At 37.2% G+C, this 24,145-nt stretch overlaps 1 protein-coding gene across 2 annotated transcripts in view; it reads left to right on the forward strand.

The window, feature by feature from the left end:
• IMPG2 (interphotoreceptor matrix proteoglycan 2) overlaps positions 1-24,145 on the forward strand; it is a 78,847-nt gene that overhangs the window by 25,770 nt on the left and 28,932 nt on the right. For both annotated transcript variants that reach the window (XM_044381655.3, XM_026492347.4), the window contains 5 exons: positions 1,540-1,701; positions 4,684-4,742; positions 6,755-6,775; positions 13,074-13,318; positions 17,128-17,213. In XM_044381655.3, coding sequence (XP_044237590.3) covers positions 1,540-1,701; positions 4,684-4,742; positions 6,755-6,775; positions 13,074-13,318; positions 17,128-17,213 — 573 coding nt within the window. The remainder of the gene's footprint in view (positions 1-1,539; positions 1,702-4,683; positions 4,743-6,754; positions 6,776-13,073; positions 13,319-17,127; positions 17,214-24,145) is intronic.

Raw genomic sequence — 24,145 nt, forward strand, 5'->3', positions numbered from 1 at the left:
GAGTGTATAAGGAAGGGGCAGAGGCAGAGGGAGAAGCAGACTCCCCACTGAGCACGGAGCCTGACATGGGGCTCCATCCCAGGATCTCAGGACCATGACCTAAACCAAACACAGATGCTTACGGAGCTGAGCCACTCAGGCGCCCCGAGAGCTTTTTTTTTTGAAATGTAATGGTCTGCCTTTGAAAATCATGACTCTCTCATTAGAGCCATTTAAACTGAGGATGAGCAACCATTTGTCAGGGATATTGTAGAGAGAATTCAGGCATCCAAAGGGATAGTAGACTTTGAAGGTCTTTGATTATATGATCTATCAGGGATGAAAAATTATACACTGAAGGAAAGCCTCTGTAGTCTCTTCCTGACTCTGCCATTGGCTTGCTAGCCGTTCTTCCATTCCAACCCCCTTTCCTGTGTATCACAATGGAGGGATTTAGGTTGATGAGCTCAAATGTATCTACCATGTAGCAGTTCTTACTCTAGCATTGTAGTAATGATAATTTCTTTCCCTCATCTACATTTACTAATTGGAATTCTTCTGTAAGACACTATTGTCACTTCTCATTTATTTATTAAATCATTTATTTCTATCAATATGGACTCTTGGATATTTATTTTATTATTTGGGTGGTAATCCATTATTTATTTTGTTGTTCAAATTGTTGCAGTTTTGGCCACTGGAAGACCTGGATTTTAATGTTACAGAGTACAAAAAGCTCATTGATACAGTTTCAGATTCCACGTAGCACCTAATCTTTAAGAAGCTACCCCTTGTTGAATTTGGTGGAGCATCTAAAAACAATCTCCACAATTATCTGAAAAGGCTGTTAATATAATTCTCCCTTCCCTAATACTTTTCTTTATGTATTCCGACTAAATTAACATATTGCAACTGATTGAATGCAGAAACAGATATGAGAATTCTGTGCCTTCTAAAGCCAACCAAATTAAAGAATTTGGAAAAATATAAACAATGTTACTCTTCTTGTTAATTTTTTATTTTGCAAAATGTTATTCCTTTTTACAACGTAAGGAGTTTGTTATTTTTAAATGAATTAATATTTAAAAAATGTCCCCTTAATTTTTTGTTTGGTAAATATCTATAGATACAACCCACAAAACCCAAACTTCTTTGTGTTTCTTAACGATTTTTAAGAGTTTAAATGGGTCCTAAGACCAAAAAAATTGAGAACAACACTTCTAGGCTATTTTTAGATGATATTATTAGCATAGTCATCTCTTTTTAAACTCACAGATGATGTGATAGAAGATGGTCAACTTTGGTGGTTATCTTTGGAAAATTTTCTGTCTTTCCCTGAAGCAGTCATTGTGTGTTCAAAGGAATGTACAAATTCATAGTAATTTTAATGTTAGCCTATGTCTTAAAGTCCACCCAATTAGTTCCAAAGTCAAACACTGTATAAAACGTCATCACTAGAAGTTTCTTTTGACACAGTGTCTCTTATGTACCAATTAGTAGATATTTGTTGGTTGCACGAGTAAACATTTGCATTTGTTGTTTTTTTCTCTAAAAATAAAGATTAGCAATGAAATTGAGAATGTGATAGAAGAATCCACAAAACCAGCAACTGAGCAGATTGCAGAATTCAGTATCCACCTTTTGGGAGAGCAGTTTAGGGAAGAACTACAGGATCCATCCACCTTCCACCACCAGCACCTTGTAGAAGAGTTTATTTCAGAGGTAGGTGATTTTTTGGTTTGTTTTTTCTCTTTTCTTTTCTTTCCTTTTTCTTTCCTTCCTTTCCCTTTCCTTTCCTTTCCTTTTCCTCCCTCCCTCCTTCCTTCCCTCCCTTCCTCCCTCCCCTTTCTCTTTTCTTTTCTTTTCTCTTTTCTTTTCTTTCTTAATTAATTAACAAGACATGTTCCTGGGGCTGTAAATTTCCCATATTCACAAGACTAGTTAAACGTAGGTTAAGGAATCAAGCTCTTCTTCTATTTGGTTCAGAGGGCTGTGATTTAGCCACTTCTTCAGAAAACTCTGTAGAAAGGTCACAGAAAGACAGATGAGTTAATTGAATCAAAATCTGACACACCTTTACCATCTGCTAACAAATAAATGCTATTTCCAAACTTTTGCTGCACAGCCAAAGAAGCATGTGTTCAATGGCATGGTTTTAACTTGACAATATTTGCAGAAATAAGTATCTTTAAGAAACTTAAAGAAACTTTAAGAAACAGTGTATTGCTTTATCTTGGAGGAACATTAATTTCTTTTAATTTCCTTTTTAATATTCTTTTTCTAAACTGAAAAATTGGGGACAGTTAACACATAAGTAGTACACAGTACCAAGTTCAAAAGGACAAAAGAGTATCCAGTGAAAAGTAAATTTCCCTATCTCTGTTTCTTGGTTAGAGGTATTTTTAAAAAGGTATTTCTTTAAAGAATTGTAAATTAGACTATCCTGCAACTTTAATTTCTGGAAGGATTCTATATAGGACTTGAACTCAAGATTCTTTCAGTCAAAAATGATCTATATGTGGCCCTTCTTGTATGCCTTTGCTCTTATGTCTTAAGGCATTGAGTGCCCATCTCCCTTTTCTGTCCGGTGACAGGGCACATCATTCCTTCCTATTTATTTCTTTTCCTTCCCTCTTGATGGGGTTCTCCTTGCCCAAGTTTTTCAATTCCGTTACGTTGGACTCATTTCCTTCCCTAGACACTATGTCTAGAGGAGAAAAAGAAATGTGCATTTCTCAGCCAAACGGCATCATTGCAGCCATCCAACGTGGGGAGTGCAAGCCAGACGATTATTTTTCCTTTCTGTGTGGCCAAGTTGCAAGGCTGTATGGTATGTAGAAGAAATGTCAGCCAGGCCAGTGGCCACCTGGCATCAGATAGAGTCTTGGATCAGCTGTCTGGTTCTCTCTGCTCTCGGAGTAAGGAAACTTAGTACGCCTGAATGTTTAGATAAACAATTCCACTGAATGACTGCATATTTAGAGGAAGTCCAGGAAACATTCTGAAAAACATCTCCAGCAGAGACTTTATGAGGTAGATAGCTCTTGGCTTGAGGTGATTTGGGGGTGATGAAGGGCCTGGGCCTACCATGAAATGGTTTCTTTGGAGTATCTCTACAGCCCTGCATGGAAATGTCTACCAACAGCCACTTCCTTGTGTAAAGCAGCAGAGTTAGAGGTTGTGTCTCAGAAAGGTTCTGTAATTGTGTTTAATGCAAATTGAAGGGAGTTCTCTCCCTTCAGGGCAGAGTCACAGGGATTGCTCCTTTAATATTATTTCGTAGGTAATAATATGGGAAGATATATAGGGAAAAAGAAAGCCTGCTTGGAGAGGATTGAGGTTCAGGAGGAATTAGAATACTTGTACATGGTTAGACTCAAGAGATGACAAAACTCAAAATGAGATGGGTCTAGCAAATTATAATAATATAGAGTTGTATAACATTTTGCAGTTGATGGAATACTTTCAGGTACATTCATTTTAATCTTATGAAAACCAAAATGGTTGATGGGCAAGGCAGTATTAATTCTATAAAATAAGGCTTGTATTCAGTTACTTTGCCAACAGAAACAGCTGAGACGAACTCATTTTTGGATTCCTGTCCTTCAAGATTCCATCTCTACTTTCATCCTACAAGAATTATGGCATTTCTGTCTTTCTTCTAAGAGAATAAAACAAGGCAAATTATCATAGGTGAAGACTTACATGGGTTTGGATTCTTTATCCTTGACGCATTGAGATCTTCGGTGAACCCTGATTTTTAAAAAAAATCCCACTCTCCTGATTATATCAAGACTTGGTTTTAAAAGCGGGTTCCCAGAGATGTCGCCAAAGTCCACTAACAACTTCTTTCCCTTATTCTGGTGTTGGCTCCATAGTGACTTATCTGCTGAGACTGTCACCTTCTGAAATGTGGGTTAAGTGTTCAATGTTGTTAAAATATGTATTTATTTATGACTTGACTATTTTTAGATTTTTAGTCCAGTTAGCATTCTTTCCCTCCCTCCAGTCACTCATCTCATCTCGATTTACATGGCTGGATTTTAAAGACTCAGTGATAAAACTGGTTCCTGTAGATGGGATGCTCATAAATTGATCTTTTGACCAGTTAAGTTACCTGGTCACTGCTTCATAACCTCCTTCATGAGACCCGGTCAACAGGACCTCTGTCCTGGGGACTGAGCTTCAGCTTGTGGACTAGTTTCTAATGCTAACTTTGTTCACAGTCCCTTGTATTGTAGGAACAGGAAACAGATACCATCAGACATGTTACACTTACAGAAAATGAACACTTGACTGTTTGTCGGTGTGTATGCTGCAGCCAGATTTCTAATCCAAACAATTACATTTAAAAATGTCATTATAGCTTTTTTTTGGAAACTAATGCTTTTTTCTACATTTTATCCCACAAGGGAAAAAGCAGTGCTTTGCCAATAAGAAGTTGCTTTTCATAATTTGGAAAAAAATTAATATTAAAATACATTAAAACCTTAAAAGACAAAGTGTAAAAGAAAAATGTGACAGTTATTTTCTAACATTGTTAACTATTATAATTATATAACTTTCTATTATGCATCTGTATACATGTGTATGCTTCTACTAGTTATAAACAGTGCACTTTATATTCAGCTCTTAAAAACAGTATTTTCTATGTACCTTTTCACATTTCTACATAGCTATAAATTTTATTTTTATTTTTAACAGGTTGAAAATGCATTTACGGGGTTACCAGGCTATAAGGACATTCGTGTACTCGATTTTAGGTAAATAGACTCTAAAAATGTACGTGTTCAGTAGCACTCTTTATTTCAATATAATATCTCTTTGTGTTCATTACGTGTGCTCTAAAAACAAATGCTGTAATTCAATACTATTTCTGGTAAGTGTGTATTCTTAATGATAGTTTTTCAGGAGAGGAAACTGAGTTAGAAAAAGGCGGAAGAATATATTCAAGGAGACATACTAGATCTGTAGTTAGGCAGATAAGAACTTAGGAATTCATGTCCCGGCTTGCTGCTGACAAGTTACTTGGCACTGAGGGGAGCCTGGAGTCATATTAGATATGATGTTGGCTTCCTACTAAATCTTGTCAATGTTCTACTGAGGTGACTTTGACATCTTACTGTAAGGGCATTCTGGAGGGGATGCATTTGTCTTCATTCAAACATAGCAGTTTTAAGTAAATCAGAGACCTCTTTTTAAGACATTTCGTCTCTGCTTAAAACCACGTAATACTTGCGAATGTTTACTGAGTCAATACTTTGTATTGGGGACTTCATATTCCTGAGCTAAGTTAATCAGAATAAATATTATTATTAATACTCATTTTGCAGAGTGCAAACAGGTTTAAAAGGATGAAGTATCAGCCCAAAGTCAGTGAGCTTGTAAATAAACGGTGGAAGAGGGATTTTGAAACCAGGTGGCTGACTTTACAGCTCTTACTCTTCAACCGTATGCTAGCCTCAGTATTCTGAGGGTTTGGAGCATTTGGAGGATAGCTGTGGCCCAGCTGTTGGATTCAGGGGAGCATGGGTGGGGTACTGTGTAACTTCGCAGAATAATCAATAGGGCCAACATCTTAACTTTGGCATATTCTCTTATCACAACTTCGGGGTTTACCAGAAATAATAGCAAGCACTTATATAGCATTGACAGTGTGCCAGGCTTCATAGCTTTATAACTCATTTATTCTCAACAGCCATGCTGTGAGATAGTTATTATTATCCTCATTTTTTTTTTTCTGATAAGGACACCAGGGCACAGGGAATGTCAGTAATTTACTAGAAGACACTCAGCTAGTTATCTGTGTGGGGGAGAGGGCAAGCATGGTAAATTGACCCACCACCTACTCTCATACCATGACCAGTCTCCCCAGTTCAGCCTTAGCACTTCTCATAGATTACTGCCTCCAGTTATGACTAAAGCTCATATGAGAACCTAGGAATGCGAGGCGTTTTGTGTGGCAGCACACGAAAGGTAACATGGCCTCTGGAACCAACTACCCTGGGTTCAAACCTGCTTTTGGCACTTCTGGCTGAATGATTTTAGATAAATTATCAAGTTTTAATGTCTTATTTGTATAAAAAAGAGAATTTACTATTAATTCTGCTTTATTAAAAATACTTTTGAAATACCTTGGGTAAATTACGTAGCTTCCTTTTTCCTCAGTTTCTTTACCTGTAAAATGGGGATTCTAGTGGTCCTTAATAATCTTAATGAGGATTAAATGAATTGATTTTGTAAAACACTTAGCACAGTTTTCTGGCACATGGGAAGATCTATTAAGTGTCTGTTACATAAAATGAATAAATATTGAAGGCCATGCAATATCCTGTGGTTCAGTCCTGACCTTTCCCAGTCCCTTAGCATCTCTCTGTATAACATCCAATTTTCTTTTCATTTATTTTAAATTACATAACACATTGTCTACCAAAAAAATATTTCCTAATTTTGCTAAATGCCAGGACTGGAGTCCTCTGCTGATCTACTGAAAAAAGCTTATTTATAAAGAGAAAACCTTATATGAATGGTTTAAAAAGTATTTTAATTACAGTTTAAACATAGTAAATATTGTCAGTTTTAAAATACAATCTTTTCTACCCTTTGTTTGCTTCCTTCAGTCTACATGGGTTTGTCAATGTCTAATACTGTGCAAACATTTTGATTTAAGGAAACATTTTAGAGGAAATATATTAAGAACTTGCACTTTGATGAATCGATGTGACAGTTATAACTGTCTTAAACTCTGCGTAACACTTTCAATTTTTATTTTCAGGTCCCCCAAGGAAAATGGCAGGTAAAGTACAGTCAACTGATGGAAAAGGTAGTTTGGAAAATCTGGTAGCCCTAGGTCCAAGGGAGCATAGCTCAATTCTTTTATACCTTCCAATATTAGCATCCATCTCCTTACAGATTGGGGGTTGGCAAACTTTTTTACTTAAGTTCCAGTTAGTAAATATTGTAAGCTTTTCAGACCATATCTTCTCTGTTGCAACTACTTAACTCAGCCATCAGAGGAATGTAGATATAGATAATACACTGAAAATGAATGAGCGTGGCTATATTCCAGTAAAACTTAAATTTATGGAAACTCAAATCTGAATTTCATGTAATTTTTACTTGTCACAAAATATTGTTTTTGTTTTGATTTTTTCAACTACATAAAAATATAAAATCTTTGAACTCATAGACACTGAGCTGGATTTAACTCACAGGTTGTAGTTTACAGACTCCTGTCATGGACTGTTGACTGTCAGGTACTTTTAAATGTTGAGTTACACTAAATTTAAAATAGGAGTAAAACCCGCCATTGATGTAAACATTTTCAAGTGTACTATGTCATTCAGTGATATAATCAAGTGTCACTTTAAGTGGTAAATGGAGGGGAGAAAGCTGATCTCTGTAATAATAGTTCATTTGCAAAAACAGTTGCTCTCTGGAATTTCTTAGAAGCAGCATAATATAAAAACATAGTCAATACCCTTTGTGGAGGTTGCTTGTCATTTTTTGCTTTTGGTTTTAAATTTATTTAAAATTCATTTTCTCTTGCAAGATTGAGGAGTATAAATAGAATTTATGAAGCAAATTCATGCGTTAATTATGGGCATGTTTAGACATACAGTAATACTACTTCATTGTAATATTTTATATTTGAAAAGAGCTTTCTGATTCCTTCATTTTCATTTATATTATTTAAGCAAGCGTTTCCTAAGTGCCTACTAATTGGACAAACCCTGTGCCTACAAAAATTAATAACTCTTGGTTTATTTCCTCTAGGAACACACAATCTAATGAAAAGTGCTTTTAGAGATCTGTCAAATTACTGGTTCTTTTTTATTTTTTCATTTTATTTTCTTAATATCCCTTTGAGATAGTAAAAATGAGGATTAATATTCATTCTCCTTCTGCAAGTGGGGATACTTTGCCTGAGACAGACAAACTGATTTGCCGTAAGTTATAAAACTAGGAGGTATCAAATATTTTGACCAAGGTAATCAAAATTTTGGTTTCTGTACTCTAAATATATGTAAACTGTTCTGTGTATATATATTATAGGTATATGTGTTGATGATCAGTTCTCACCCAAAAGGCCTGATTGTTTAGTTGTTGCCCTCTTGGCATGATTAGAATATTGAAACAACCCCAACTCTCATGTTAACCCTATGACCAAAAGAATGCTATCCAGTTACTGAGTGCTAAGTCCTCTAGAGGGACACAGAGACCAATATGAATCCATTAGATTTTATGATAGAATTGTTAACCTAGGTCCAGTTTCCAAAATTGTTCAGTATTGTCAGGTATTAGCCCGTTGATGGAATTGATTCATAACTTTTTGGTATACTTGTATTCTGAACTGTGGATAAATGTGTGGCACAGATAGTCCATCTATATAATATATAACCACTCTCTTTCTCTCTCTCCATAAGCATTTATATCCATATGAAGTTTTCTATTTGCTTTGTACCTCTCCAGGTGCACACATTATTTTAAGTTAGTATATTATACATTTGAAGTGAGTCAATAATATACCTGCCTGCGATACTTCAAAACTTCAGCTCCAGGCTTTGTAAGTGTGTGCCTTCTTTCTAACAGAACAAGTTTTATAGGATGTCTGAGTTTCTCTGAAACATCTTTATTTTGGTTGATCTTAATGAGAAATGATACTGTTATTTCTTATGTTGAAAATCCACACATGTCAAACAGCCGATCAGGGCAATTTCACCTCCACATGATTGATGTTTCTGGAAATAACTGTCAGAAAGAGAAACTTTCCTTTCTATAGCAGCTGTGTTAGTCTAGTTTAGAAGATGAAAGAGGATAATACAGTGGTGGCTCGTTAACTTGGAGGTGCTAAGTGCAGAGAGCCAGCACAGCTTTCTTCAGTCAGATCACGTTTTGTCTTCCAAGGTACTTTCTGGTTCTTATGGACTTCCTTGGCCTCTTGGCTTTCTTTTATTCTGTGCCTCATCCTGAGACGTCTCTCTGCTACCATGCCAGAACTCAGTCTGTTTTGGGTCAAAGTGACATTCTCGGCTCCGAGAATAGATGATTTCCTGATACCTTAAGCATTTCTTTGAGTTCTCTCTCTAGGACAAAAACATGGTAAGGAATTGCAGCATATCTCTGAGGTGTTCTGTCTTCTTTAATGAATTTATCCTTGCTAGACAAGGTAGACTATAATAGAAGTGTTATTTTTATGTGTCCAAGGGAAATGTTGGGAGACAAATTATATTTTGTCAGTAAAGAATAAGGCCAGTAATCTAACCCAGATTGCTTGATTTGCACAGATTTCTTGATCCAGGAACATTTCTCTTGATCTTCTCCCTATGAAATCTAAAAGTCATGCAAGGCACATGGTAGGCTCCCAGTGAAACTTTGATTCTCCTTGTCTGATTTTCTGCACAGCATAGGAATGAACTCAAGTGCTAAGCAGCACAGTCTTTTTTCCTCCATTTTTTCCTTATCACTCCTTTCTGTCTTAACATGAAATAGGTTGTACAAAGACCCCAAGAAGCTCACCTTTCTGGAGATGTAGTCATGGGCTGTCTCATTGAGCTTGGAAGCAGCATGCACTTCCTCAGGGTTGGGTTGTGGCTGTGAAGTAATATCTCCAAAATGATTATTCATGGGGTGCCTCGGTGGCTTAGTTGGTTAAGCAACTGCCTTTTCCTCTAGTCATGATCTCAGGGTCGTGGGATCCAGCCCCCTATCAGGCTCCCTGCTCAGCAGGGAGTCTGCTTCTCCCTCTACCTCTGCGGCTCCCCCTGCTTGTGCTCCTGATCCCTCTCGCAAATCAATCAATCAATCTTTTAAAAAATGATCGCTCAGAAGACACAAATGTATGAAGATAATGCGTGCTCTTTAGGGTGAAAACTTGAGACTTTCATATTTAGAGACAAAATTCTTCCGACTAAATAGGGAGTATGATACTGTCATTTAAGTGGCACATATTCAGTTGTCTTATCTGCCTGCGTTACTGAATAAAATTGACCATTTGTTCTTTTGTTATTTTCAAAAGTGTTTGTTGTGCTAGATGCTTGGGACACACAGTGTGTGGTGAGTTCTGACCAGTAGGTGTCCCTCTTACTGTTTTATTCTACCTCAGGGCCATCATTTGGTTATTTTACTGGATTTATTTCTTTACAAAAGAAGATCAGGAATTACCCATGAATCAATATATTCTGACATGAAAAATTAAGAGACTGAAAGAACTTCTGCACAACAAGCTGATGTCTTACCACTTTGTAGAGCATCAGGATGTCAAAATACTCAGTTACTAATTTAAAGCACCCTAAACCACCCCTTAGAAGTGGTAGCTTATCAGATCTGGGAGGAAAACCTTATGGAAATTACTCAGATTAGGACAAAAACATCAAAGAGGCTTGGCTACTTGTATGGCAGGTAGGGATGTCACTTCCATGGTGTCCCCTATAGTTCAGAGTATGAATCTACAGGGAGCAGGCTCAGGACAGGTCCAGAACTGCCTGTACTCCCAGGAAGGGCAGGTCTCTTAAGACCAATTCATGCTTACTAAAACATAAGATATGATGCATTGTCTAGGATGCCAATTGGTTTATTTAAAGCAAGTGATCTGCCAGCTGACCAATTATTGCATTGCCTGGCTCATGCATTCTTTCCCCATAGGAAAATCTGTAGGGAGTTATAATCAAAAGTTCCCTTTGCAATCTTGAAAGAAGAGAAAGAAAGTTGGGTGATTTTTTTTTTTTTAAGATTTTATTTACCCATTTTTGAGAGAGAAGCAGTCTTCTTGCTGAACAGGGGCTTGATCCCGCACCCTGGGATTGTGACCTGAGCAGAAGGCAGACACTTACCCACTTAACCGACTGAGCCACCTGGGTACCTGGAAGTTGGGTGATTTTAATGGCCAGTATCATTGAGCCATGCTAGCCTGTTGTGGCTGTCTCCCATCTAGGGAGCTATGTTTACAAGGAAGTCACAATACATTGGTCTGAAGATTTCCACTAAATACTGAAATAAATTTGTTGACTAATCCCTTTTTCTAGACTCCATGGGATCATTCTCATTATGTTGATACTTCTTGTTTAGATATGTGAATACCTTGATTAGACTGTAGTTTTCTTTTTATATTCAGACGTGTTTAGATTTCTATATAGCAGACACTGGGTGCCCCCCATTGCCAGGTACCATGTTGAACACTGGGGATAGAAACTCAAGGAGAGACTGAAAGGCAGTCACTTTAAACAACATCTTTTTACAAAACCACAAAAGCTGTAATCAAAGAATATATAATGGTATATAAGTAAGTTCAGAGAGGGAAGTGCTTAAATTATTTGTATGCTTTGATTTGGGAGTCATTTTGCTACTACGGAATGTCCGAAGGAGGCAAATTGTTTCCATTGCCTGTCTTGAGTGTTTTATCTTTGGGAAAGCAGTGTTCTCCTTTCCTCTGGAAGGATCTTGGTGTGACTTACGGGGTCCTGCTTCGGATGGCTGTGTCTCATAGACTGGTGGGAAGCCAGAGCGATGACTAGAGCAAAGCTGTCCTCATAATGACTTTTTTGGATAATAGTTTAATTAAAGCTCCTGAGGGTATAGCATAGTAGTTCAGAATTCAGGTGCTGGAGTCAAGCAGATCTCTGTTTGAATCTTGACTCTACCACTTAGAGTTTCAAAATTTTAGGTAAGTCTTCTAATTTCTTTAAAGCTCAGTTTCTTCAGTAATAATCTGAAGATAATAAAACCTTCACAGAGTTATTATGAAAATTAAATGAGATAAAGCATATGAAATACCCCTCACATTGTAAGCACTTTTAAAATGTTAGTTTTTAGTTGTTAGAAAAATCTGAGTTAGAGTCTAGAAGGAGTATTTTTATTGGCTTAAAAATTTTATAATCTAGTTTATTTATCCAAAATGATTATTTAAGAAACTATCAAATGACATGTCAACTACTATTTATGTATTTTTACTCTACCGTTTATTCTAAGAAATCTCTTTTTTTTGCTCATGGAAAGGTAGATAGTAAAACCCAATCTCAGACAGTTATTTGTTAGCTCATTAAGATTTTATTGAACTCATTAATGAAGGAGCCGGTGGAAAAATGAAAGGTAGTTTGTAGAGCATTTGAAAAACAGAAATTTATATAGTCAATTTGGGAAAGGTTTAGGGTAGTAAAATCATAAGCTTTGGAGTCATCATTGCTACCAGGCCAAAAAAAACCCAATCACATTTAATAGTTCTTTTTTTTTAAATATTTTTTTATTATATTATGTTAGTCACCATACAGTACATCCCTGGCTTTTGATGTAAAGTTTGATGATTCATTAGTTGCGTATAACACCCAGTGCACCATGCAATACGTGCCTTCCCTACCACCCATCACCACATCTTAATAGTTCTATTACAGTTTAGTATCAAACTTTATAGGACTGTAAATTGTCTGGACTATCAAACAAAATTACATCTCCTGAGAGACTTAGATAACGGTCATATTAGAAAATATTCTATTGTGATATAAAAAAATCACAAGTCATCAATTTGCTTTATTTCCAAGTATTTCATATTTTCCTTTCCCAATAACTATGGTTTAGTTCATAGTGATTAAGCTTCTTTGTTGCTTCACTACCCCCCCTCCTGTTGTGGAGTACGTAATCTATCCAAAAACAGTAAGAAAGAGAGATGAGAGGATTACCCACCGTTGTTTTTTTAAATCAGGGAAGAGAAATGCTAATAGGGAAAGAAGGAAGCTGGCTGATAGTGGAAAGGAGCTGTTGGCTCTGAGGAGGAAAGAATGGGTGAGAATGGTGGGGAAGAGCCTGCTCACCTATTCTGCAGAGTTGCCTCTGTTGGCCTTCTTAGAACGTTTCCCATGTTCTTAGAGCTGGGGATAGAAACTCAAGGAGAGTTCTCTAGGAAGTTCTCTAGGAAGAAGGAGGGGATGGCAAAAGGTTGTCCAGAGTCTGCAGAGAATGGTGATAGAATACATGCTTTTTGATACCCATCCACCTCCACCCCCACCCCCAACCAGGTGTAGTGTTTTTACTCCATGGGTTCAAAGCTCCTTTCTTTGTGCTTCCTTAGCAGGGCCTAATCTGTTCTCTCTTTTCATCCATAGTGGCATAGATGTTTATTATGCAGTTACCTTCAATGGTGAGGCCATCGGCAATACCACCTGGGACCTAATTAGCCTTCATTCCAACAAGGTGGAAAACCATGGTCTTGTGGAACTGGATGATAAACCCACTGCTGTTTATGCAATTAGTAACTTCAGAGATTATATTGCTGAGACACTGCATCAGAATTTTTTGCTGGGGAACTCCTCTTTGAATCCAGATCCTGACTCCCTTCAGCTTATCAATGGTGAGTTGATATCCATCATAAAGTCCTTGTACTTAGTTTCTTCTCCAATGCACTCTGGTGAAAACTAATTTCCTTAAATATCTGTGGTTCTGAGCATTCTCTAGACTGCATGAAACAGGAGCCATCCTGGTATGAATGGAACTTTAGCCATGCAGCTGTTTGGGATGGATCAATCAGGACCTCTTAGAAGTATTGGCAGACAAAAGGCCACAGAGTCAGAGAAAGTGGAGAACAGCATGACATAGTTTAGGGAAATGGGAACAAAAGGGACGTAGAAACTGCAAGTATGATTGGAACAGGTTATAGTGCTGCTGGGGCAACCTACACAGTAATTCTCCACAGGCAAATCGACTGGTGTAAAGACTTAAAAGCCAGAGAGCAGAAGACAGAGTAGCTCAGGAAAGTTCAGGGAAGATCTTGGTCAAAGAAGAACTGATACTGGGTGATAGGCAGAATCCCAGAGAGTCCAGTACTAAGTTTGAATTTAGATAGCTGGAGAAATCCAGTTATGATCTGAAATCAACAGGTGGATCTGGGAGCTTCAAGGAGGGGTTGACTACTTTGGATTTAGAGGCTAAAGAGTGGCCTAGTTAATCTCAGACTAAAAGACTGAGTTTACTAAGAATCTGGTTACTGACCATGCAACAGTTTAACTCATCAGGGACACAGTGTCCTGTTAAATTACTTACTCCTTCATGTTTACTTCTTTATGATTTTTTTCACTCATGGGTAGTTTAACTTTTAAGATGTCCATGGACTATATTTTACTGAAATGATTGCATGGGAAAAGTACCAGCTGCCAGACAGGACAATTCATGAAAGAGAGACAATACTAATAGTGATGCATTTGTATAGCCTCTTCGGTTCCCACATTTTCCTAAGAGAAAAGAGTCTGTATCTTTTCAAGCCGTTATCACCTAGGCCGCGCGTGTGTGTGTGTGTAAATAAACACAAATACACACGAGAGAGAGAGAAGAGAGAGGAAAAAAAAAACTTTAACGAAATTTTACTATGTATAATTCCTTACTTCCTAAAGAAGATATTTTTTGAGGGCTGAATTAAAACTTTAAATTGCTTTTCAATTATTTTGGCCTGCTAGACTGATGTTTCCTTAAAATGACAGTGTGCAAAGACAGAGCCACAAAGTGGCCTGGACTTCATATGGGTTATATAGAACTTTAAGTAGAGAAACTATTTGTTTATTTTTTTAGAGATTTATTTATTTAGTTTAGAGAGAGCGCATAAATGGGGGGGAGGGGAAAGGGGGAGGAGAGAGAATCTGAAGCAGACTCCCTGCTGAGTGTGGGGCTCATCTCACCGCACTGAGATTCACTACCCAAGAATTGGAAGCTTAACCAACTGTGCCCCTGAGGTGCTCCTAAAGTGGCAAACTCTTTCCTCATAGATGATAGTGGTATTAGGCTATCAGTTCTAAAACAGGAGAGAACCACATTTGCATTTTGGAGCAGTGCAGGTATCCTGGGCTTACTTTCCCATATACTCCTTTTTCGTTGTTGTATCTTGTTAGAATGCCTGAGTCAGATAAAATAGTGAAAAGAGAAGATGCTTGTTATAATCTGAAATTGCTGAAGTCCCTTTTGGCAAGGCTAGTATAGACTAGCTGGGGGCTACCTGGGAACAGCAAATAGGCAGAAATTCCCAGGAATCTGGGGATTGGGATCCGAGAAAAAAATAGAGCTAGGAAGTCATGACCTGAAGGAGATGGGAACCTAAACTGAGCAGAAGGTACAAACAGCAAGGTTAATAAAGAGGGTACTGAAGAAGGACATGGAGATTAAGGTATGCAACACGCGAAGTGAGATTGTTTAGGAAATTAAATCCACAAACAGTGTAGGAAGGTCTTCCTTTTACGTAGAACCTGGTTGTAGAGTTACCTCCTAGAAGGTGTCCTAAATAGAAGTTTAACAACTGAGAATTTCTAAGCAAATTTAGCAAAAGCTTTAGGATATACAGGAGAAACAAATTCAGGTGCTTTGATCTTTCATTGGATGTATGTTTCAATTGCACAAAATTTTGTCTCTAAAATCTATTTCTATTTTCATGCCAACTCAGAATTCTGAATGGCTGTAGCTTTCTAGGTAACCTGGTCATCATTTCTTGAAGATAGATCATCCTTGATCCATGGTGCTTATTTTCCATAAAAGATAACTGTATACACAATTGAAAAAGAGTTTTGGAAAATACTTAAATCGAATAGGGTTTTTTGCTTCTCATTGATCCCTTTATGTCAGGCCAGTAGTAACAGGTGAATAAAGAGATATTCTGCTTCTATTTTTAGCTCATACACCAGATCAAATTGTGGCAGTCCCCCCCCCCTTTTTTTTTCTTTAGCTTTTATAGATTCTCTCTCCCCTTCAGGCAAAATCAATTTCTTCTTTGTATCCCATACATTGTATATATGCCCCTCACATTATTTTATTATTTGTGTTTATCTCTCTGACATAGGGAATACTTGCATAGGAGAAACTTGGCTTTATTAATGTTTATAGTCTCAACTTTATCAAAGTGTATAGTAACTAGCAAGGATTCAGTAAGCCTTTGTTGAGTTAAGTTATACAATCTACTGTCTTACCTTTATTGCTTTTTAATATTGGTATAGCAGTAAACTCTCTGGTGTCCTAGCCCATTTTTCAAAGATATTTTCTTCCAAAGAGGAAATCCATTTTCATAATTTTCTCCATTCTTAGCATCACCCAAATGAGTTAGAATTTCAGTTTAACTTCCTTATTAAAATGAAATCAATTTAAAAAGATTTGCTTTATAGGAATCTTGAAAAGAATAAACAATGCTTGAAAGAAGAAAAAGAAATAATATAGGAATGTTTTAAATGTAATAATGAGGACAATATTTTATGTTGGAGTCTTATAAATCAGACAGATTGTGTTAATATTGATGCCGGCAGGCCAGGTCTGAGGACCCAGATAGGGACCTACAAGACCAGCCAAGAGGGTCCTTGGTGACATGCAGGATAGAAATCATACACAAGCCAGCAGAAAGGGAGAGCAGGGTTTATTAAAGATATATATATATATATATATATATATATATATATCTATATGTATCTTCAATATTATATTATTGAATATCTTCAATATATATATATATATATATATATATATATATACACACACACACACACACACACACATACATACACACACACACACAGAGCAGATACAGACAGAGTATCTGGGAGACTTGGGAAAGAAAAGAAGAGAATTTTGTCTTTGCTTGGAGTCTGGGGTTTTTATTGAGGATTGTGGTCTGGTGGTACATGTGCTCTCAGGCATCCAGGAGCCAGCTAGAACAAGGACAGTGGTCCAGGCGTCCTTCATAAGCTACTTATTCCTTGGAGCCAGGGGTCTTGTCATTGAGATGTCTAGTGCCCGTGGTCTGGAATACGCATATGATGGCCTCGTCCAGTCATTCTCTTATGGCCCTTCCTTAGGTGTTATCTGTTGTGCTGGAGGACTCTAAAAAAAATCATTAACTTCTTGTCCCTTACACAGAGGACATATGCTATTTGTTTTATAAGGCCTGTATGAGGTAAGGGTACAGGCCTAGAAAGAATAGAAGCAGGAAACAGAGCAAAAAGCAAATTTTTTTGGAGTCCTTCAGTTTCCCTATCTCAATGTAAGTAAAATACCTGAATAAAGTAACAAACATTTTCTAAGCAAGTTTCTTCTCTGTGTATCAAGATCTAAACTATAAAAAGGAACAACCTTGTTTTTAGTTGTCCCTGAACCTCAAATACAATAGCGTCTCAACTAAAAATGTTCTTTCTTCAGTGAGAGGAGTTTTACTTCCCGAAACTGAAGACCTAGTTTGGAACACCCAAAGTTCAAGTCTTCAGTCCACCCCCCCATCCATTCTGGTAAGTATGTTTCTAAGTTTTATGCCTAGAATCAGGCACTCAAACTTCTGTTCTTTATACACTCACCTGCTTACTTTGGCATCATGAATTTCCTGAGCTGTTCCTATTTCAAATATTTTCTTACATCATCCTTGGAACATTATTCACCGTTGTCAGCTCCAGAGTCCCAAGTATTGGTTCAGAAAATTTAAGCCTTCTGCAGTGGTTAAATGAAGTCTGCACTGGTTAATTGCCAAGCTCTACATGTGGTATAAAACTTATTTATGGTTTATACTTGTTTGGTAATAATTAAGCTATAAGTTCCCACTGAGTTGTTCTCTAAGAGTTACTCAGAAGTAATTTTTATAGCCAAGACTATAAATTGATGTACATACGTACAGAGTATAGATTTGCATTCCAAGGATTGTACTGAAGAAAAATGTTAGACTCCAAAGCATATAGAACAGTGTGTGTATGGGATTGAGAGAGAAAGAGGAATAAAAATAACAGCTAGCTGACAAATGACAGGGACTCAAAATCAGACCTCCTTTAACCTAGACTGAAGACATTCCCATTTGCACAGAAACACCATGGAATGAATGTTCCTTTTTGTTTTTACCACCCAACTCCCCTGGTGATCCTCTATCCCCTCCAAACCCCTCCACTTGCTACTTCACCCAAAGAGAGGCATCTAGTAGAAAAGAAAGTGGCTTCCTTGAGTGTAGTTGAAACAAGAACAGTGATACCTACAGCCATAGCTCCCCTGGAGACGACCTGGTTACAAAGCATCCATGAATGTTTTGTTATCACACAGAGTAGGGGGACTCCCTTCTACATTCCCCACTCCTACTCTCCTGAGACTTTTCTGTCTCATAGAAGCTTTTTGAAATTCTTGTTTCTTGACTTTAATACTGCAATGAACATTTACAAAGTCTGCCCCAAATTCACTTAGCCATTAATATATGCAGCCATTTCTTATACTCCGTTGCAGAGCAGCTCAGTTTTGAAATATGGTGTCGTTGGAAATACTCTTTTCATTGAGTTCCATATTGGAGGCAAAAAAATTGGGGGGGGGGGTTGATACAAGAGATTACATTATTTGGTGTTTATTTATTCATTCACTTATTCATTCATTCAAATATATTTATTTTGTGACTTTCATGAGCCAAGTGCTGGGGAAACTAAGATGAATAAGGGTGTGGGCTTGCCCTCAAGAAGTTTCCAGTCTGGTAGACAGACTTTTACACAGATAAGGTGGTGCTGTCTTAGAAGTCCATTCAGGGTGCAATGGCAGAAGATGGCGATTCACTGTGAACATCACACCACTAGTCTTCATTCCTTCTCATGCTGTTCATCTCAGGCTTCTCTAACCACAGAACTGTGATCAAATATTAGATATTTAGAATGATGTTGTAAAGATAGGAATTTCTATACGCGTCGGAGGTTGCAAGCTGGAAACCAGCCAGCTGGATGCAGCTGTAGGCATGTGCTTTGGGGCCAAATTTTTAAAGAAGCTAACATTTAACAATTAGAATATTTTTGCAGGAAAATGTAAATTTCCAACTTCTTTTGAAAACCGGGAAGATCTGGTATCCTTAGGTTCCCCTGTTGCAGAAAGTAGTTAGGGTTTGGCTGAAAGGGCTGCCCGTTTAGTGATGATAAGCACCGACTAACTGGGCTCACGTGGTGCCTGTAATGTGGTTCCATTTACATTAAAGCCAACTCCTCAGTTTTATGAATAGTGATGACTGTGGGGGCATTAAGTAACAATTTGAGGAGACAGTGGGATTGTTAATGGAAGATAATAAGGCATGAAAAAAGAATGATTAATTAGAAGTGTATGGTTATTGGTTTTCCTTCTTTTGGGGGGATAAACTTAACAAGATTTTATTCTTTTATAGAAATGAGATTTAAAAATTTTTTTACAGATTTAAATTTTAGAAATTATTTTAGAGGTAGGAATGTTGGGATATTGAATTTGACAGCTTTTGGCATCCTTACTTGGAAAATCACATGTTGCACAGTATGCTTTCTATAGCATTAGCAAGCTTTTCAGTTGGCATTCACAGAAGTGAAACTGGGCCAGTATAAGTTAATATACTACATTGAACTAAAAGAATTCTTGAGTTGAATATGTTACTATGGGAACATCTATTCCTATAAAAATAAATGAAGTGCTATTACTGGCATGTGGATGTTCTACCTTTCACAACGTATGACAAAGCTTCATTGCCATGCCATTTTTTAGGGGGCACTTATTCGGAGTAGATGGTCATCCTTATTTAAAAAATTAAATTGTGGGTCACGTGGGTGGCTCAGTTGGTTAAGCATCTGACTCTTGATTTAGGCTTGGTTCACGATCTCAGGGTTGTGAAATGGAGCCCTTTTCCTCAGGCTCGCGCTCAGTGTGGAGGAGTCTGCTTGAGCTTCTGTCTCTCCCTTGGCCTTTGCCCCTCCCCCTACTCATGCTATCTCTCTCTCAAAATAAATAAAATCTTAAAAAAAAAAGTCAAGTTGTTTACTTTAACTTTTTATGTGGCCTATTTGTGACTGAACTTTTATCAGAGATACTCTATATTGTTTTACTTTTAATTTTTATGGAATGAAAAGGCATTTAATTTGCAGATATACTGAAATTGTGTATATTGTTTGAGGATTTCTTTTTCATTAAGGATTGAGCTGTTTTCCTAACGTGTGTCAGGTCATAGGTTCTGTGTAATAAAACTCAATTTTTTCAGCATGATTAAAGACCTTAAGACATTTCCCTTAACATTTTTTTTTTAAAGATTTTATTTATTTATTTGACAGAGAGAGACACCCAGTGAGAGAGGGAACACAAGCAGGGGGAGTGGGAGAGGAAGAAGCAGGCTCCTAGTGGAGACGCCTGATGTGGGGCTCGATCCCAGAACGTCGGGATCACGCCCTGAGCCGAAGGCAGACGCCTAACGACTGCGCCACCCAGGTGCCCCTCCCTTGACATTTTGAAAAAATTCACATGTAGAATTTGCAAGGGTATAAATATGTCTCAGCTGGATCAATGTGTGGCTTTAACACATCTCTAGAAGTGGTTTTAGATAATTAAGAGGAAAAAAAAAGAATTCCGTGGTATGGTATGATTGTCATCAGCCTAACTAGTTTTTTGAGGAACAAACTTGGCATTGAGCAAATGGCGTTCTTGCTTTTCCTTGAATGCATGTATGGTTTTAGATACTAGAAAAAGAAATGGGAAAGGAAGAAACTTTTCTGTCTATACAAACAACCTCCATATTCAACATGGCAGATATTTACATATTAGAAAATGGGCTTTCCTCTCTCTCTTTGTTCTGTTTACCTGGGCCTTACAGACCTGTGGACATAGTTGACTGCGTGAGAACGAAGTGCTAAGGCTGTTCTAGTTTCTCCTCTGGGAATCATTTTGCCATCTGGTTATGGATACTTATACGTATCTCTCAATGAACAATCTGGTATAGTGGGCAAAGCACTGGGACTGAGAACTCTAGAAAATCAGGAGTGTAGTTTTGATTTTTTACTCTATTTTCTGTGACTGTGGGCATTTCACTTCTATGAGACTCAGTTTCTTATCTTTAATAGGCAAGGTTAAACTACATGATTCAAGAGTCCTATTCTAAAATTTGATACTTCTGTTTTATTCACACACATGCACACGCTTACCCCCCTAAAATGGTTCTGAGACTCAGTTTCTAATATGTGAAGGGGGAGTGTTCCCACATAGCACCACATAATTCTCCAGACACCAGCTGGATGTTCAAGGATTCAACTCAATTCTGACACTATCTACCCAAAGCTAGCATCATATTCCACAGGTTAAGGGCTCAGTTCTACAAGACTGTCCCCGCCCCCACTTCCACTTCAGACACCAGCTGTTGCAAGCCAATGTTGCTACCTGTGCTTCTGACCAACCAGCTATATATCATGGGTTCCCATGACTTCTTCCTCAAGTTTGGTTAATTTGCTAGGATGGCTCACAGAACTCAAACATTTTACTTAGCTAGATTACTGATTTGTTATAAAAAGATACAATTCAGGAACAGCCTGATTGAAGAGATGCATAGGGCAAGGTATGTGGGAAGGGGCAAGAGCTTTCAAGCCCTCAGCAGGTATGCCGCTCTCCTCAGATCTCCAGGTGTTCTCTAACCCAGCTCCTTGGACCCTTATCCTTTTGGGTTTTTATGGAGGCTTCATTAGATGGGTGTGATCAATTAAATCATCAGCCGTTGGTAACTGATTCAACCCTTAGCTCCTCTCCTCTTCCTGAAGGTCACAGGGTGGGACTCAAAGTTCTAACCCCTTAATCACATGGTTGGCTTCATTGACAACAAGTACCCATCCATAGGTGCCCTCTTAAAATTACCCCATTAACATAACAAAAGACACTTTAATAACTCTCAACCCTGAGGCAGTTCCAAGGGTTTTGGGATCTGTGAGCCAGGAATTGTGGACACTAAGACCAGCTATATATATATATATATATATTTTATAAATTACAATATCATACCTCTTTTCCTAACATAAGATTTATAAACCAAAGGAAGGTCTTTCAAGCACCTGAGCTTTAGACGAGACAGAAGCTGGTATTTTTACTTAATTTGTTTTCCTTTCACGCTCTGGACTTCAATTTGTTGACTTTCCATTTATCTGGAATTGAACTCTTGTTCTCTCCATCTGGACCATTCTTTTTTTTCTTCCCAGGTTTACTGACATATAATTGACATATAACATTATATAAGTTTAGGGTGTACGTGATGACTTGATACACTTACATATTGGGGAATGATTACCATGGTAGGGTTAGTTAACACTTCCATTACCTCACATAATTACCTTTTTTTTTTTTTTTGTGGTGAAACATTTAAGATCTCTCTTAGCAATTTTCAAGCATGTAATATATATTGTTAATTATAGTCATGTTTAACATTAGATCCCCAGAACTTACTCATCTTATAACTGGACATTTGTAACCTGTGACCAACATCTTCTGATTTCCCCAACCCCCCACCCCTGGAAATCATCATTCTTGTCTCTATTTATGAGAGTTCAGCTTTTTTAGATTCCACATATAAGTCCCATCAGGCAGTATTTGTCTTTCTCTGTCTAGTTCATATCACTCAGCATAATGTCGTTAAGATCCTTCTATGTTGTCACAAACAGCAGGATTTCTTTCTTTCTCATGGCTGACAAGTATTCCATTGTGTGTGTGCGTGTGTGTATGTATACACACCACACCTTCTATTCTTCATTCATCCTTTGATAGACTCTTAGGTTGTTTCCATATCTTGGCTACTGTGAATAATGCTGGAGGGAACATAGGGGTGTAGTTATCTGATACACTGATTTCATTTCCTTTGTGTATGTACCCAGAAATTCGATTGCTCAATTATATGGTGGTTTTTTAAAAATTTTTTGAGGAACCTCTGTATTGTTTTCCATAATGACTCTGCTAGTTTATATTCCCACCGATATGAACAGGGTTTCCTTTTCTCCACTTCATTGCCACATCTGTTATCTCTTGTCTTTTTGATAATAGCAGTTCTGGCAGGTGTGAGGTAATATCTCATTGTGATTTTGATTTGCATTTCCCTGATGATTAGCATCTTCGAACATCTTTTTATATACTTATGGCTATTGGTATGTCGTTTTGGGAAAATATCTATTCAGATCTTCTTCCCATTTTTTTTCGTTTTTTTAATAATAATATTTTTTTATTATATTATGTTAGTCACCATACAGTACATCCCTAGTTTTTGATGTAAAGTTCCATGATTCGTTACTTGCGTATAACACCCAGTGCACTATGCAATACGTGCCCTCTTTAATACCCATCACCAGCCTATTCCATTCCCCCCCCCCCGAAGCCCTCAGTTTGTTTCCCAGAGTCCATAGTCTCTAATGGTTCCCATTTTTAATCAGATTATTTGTTTTTACTATTGAGTTGTATGAGTTCCTAATATTTTTGGGATATTAACTTCTTATCAGATATATGATTTGCCAGTATTTTCTCTGATTCTGCATGTTGCCTTTTCATTTTGTTGATTATTTCTTTTGCTGTCCAGAAGCATTTCAGTTTGATGTAGTCCCACTTATTAATTTTTGCTTTGTTGCCTTTGCTTTTGATGTCATATCCAAAAATCATTTCCAAGACTAATGTCAAGGAACTTTTTTCCCCCTGTTTTCTTCTATGAGTTTTACAGTTTAAGGTTTTATTTTTAAGTCTTTATTCCATTTTGAATTAATTTTTGTGAGTGGCGTAAGATAGGGGTCCACTTTCATTCTTTTGCATGTAATTAATCCAGTTTTCCCAACGTCATTTATTGAGGAGATGATCCTTTCCCCATTGGGTATTTTGTTGGCTCCCTTGTAATATTAGTTGACTATATATGTTTGGGTTTATTTATGGGCTCTAAATTCTGTCCCTTTGGTCTATGTGTCTGTTTTTATGCCAATACATTACTGTTTTGATTACTATAATCAAATCACTGAATTGCTTTGTAATACAGTTGCTTTATAATGTAGTTTAAAATCAGGAAGTGTAATAGCCTTTGGTTTTGTTCTTTCTCAGAATTGCTTTGGATATTCGGGTCTAGTTCCTTATGAATATTAGGATTGTTTTTTCTCTTTCTAAAATTTTATTGGCGTTTTAATAGGGATTGTGTTGAAATCTGAAGATGTCTTTGGCTAGTATGGACATTTTAACAATATTAATTTTTCCAATCCGTAAGTACAGCATATGCTTCCATTTATGTGTGTCATCTTCAGTCTTTCATCAAAGTCTTATAGTTTTCACTACATGGATCTTTTACATCCCTGATTAAATTTATTCCTAAGGTTGTTATTGTTTTAGATGCTATTATAAAAGAGATTATTTTTCTTTTTCAAATAGTTTGTTGTTAATGTACAGAAATGTAATTGATGTCTGTATGTTGATCCTGCTGTAT

This window comes from Ursus arctos, unplaced genomic scaffold (assembly GCF_023065955.2).
Source record: "Ursus arctos isolate Adak ecotype North America unplaced genomic scaffold, UrsArc2.0 scaffold_4, whole genome shotgun sequence".
Lineage (NCBI taxonomy): Eukaryota > Metazoa > Chordata > Mammalia > Carnivora > Ursidae > Ursus > Ursus arctos.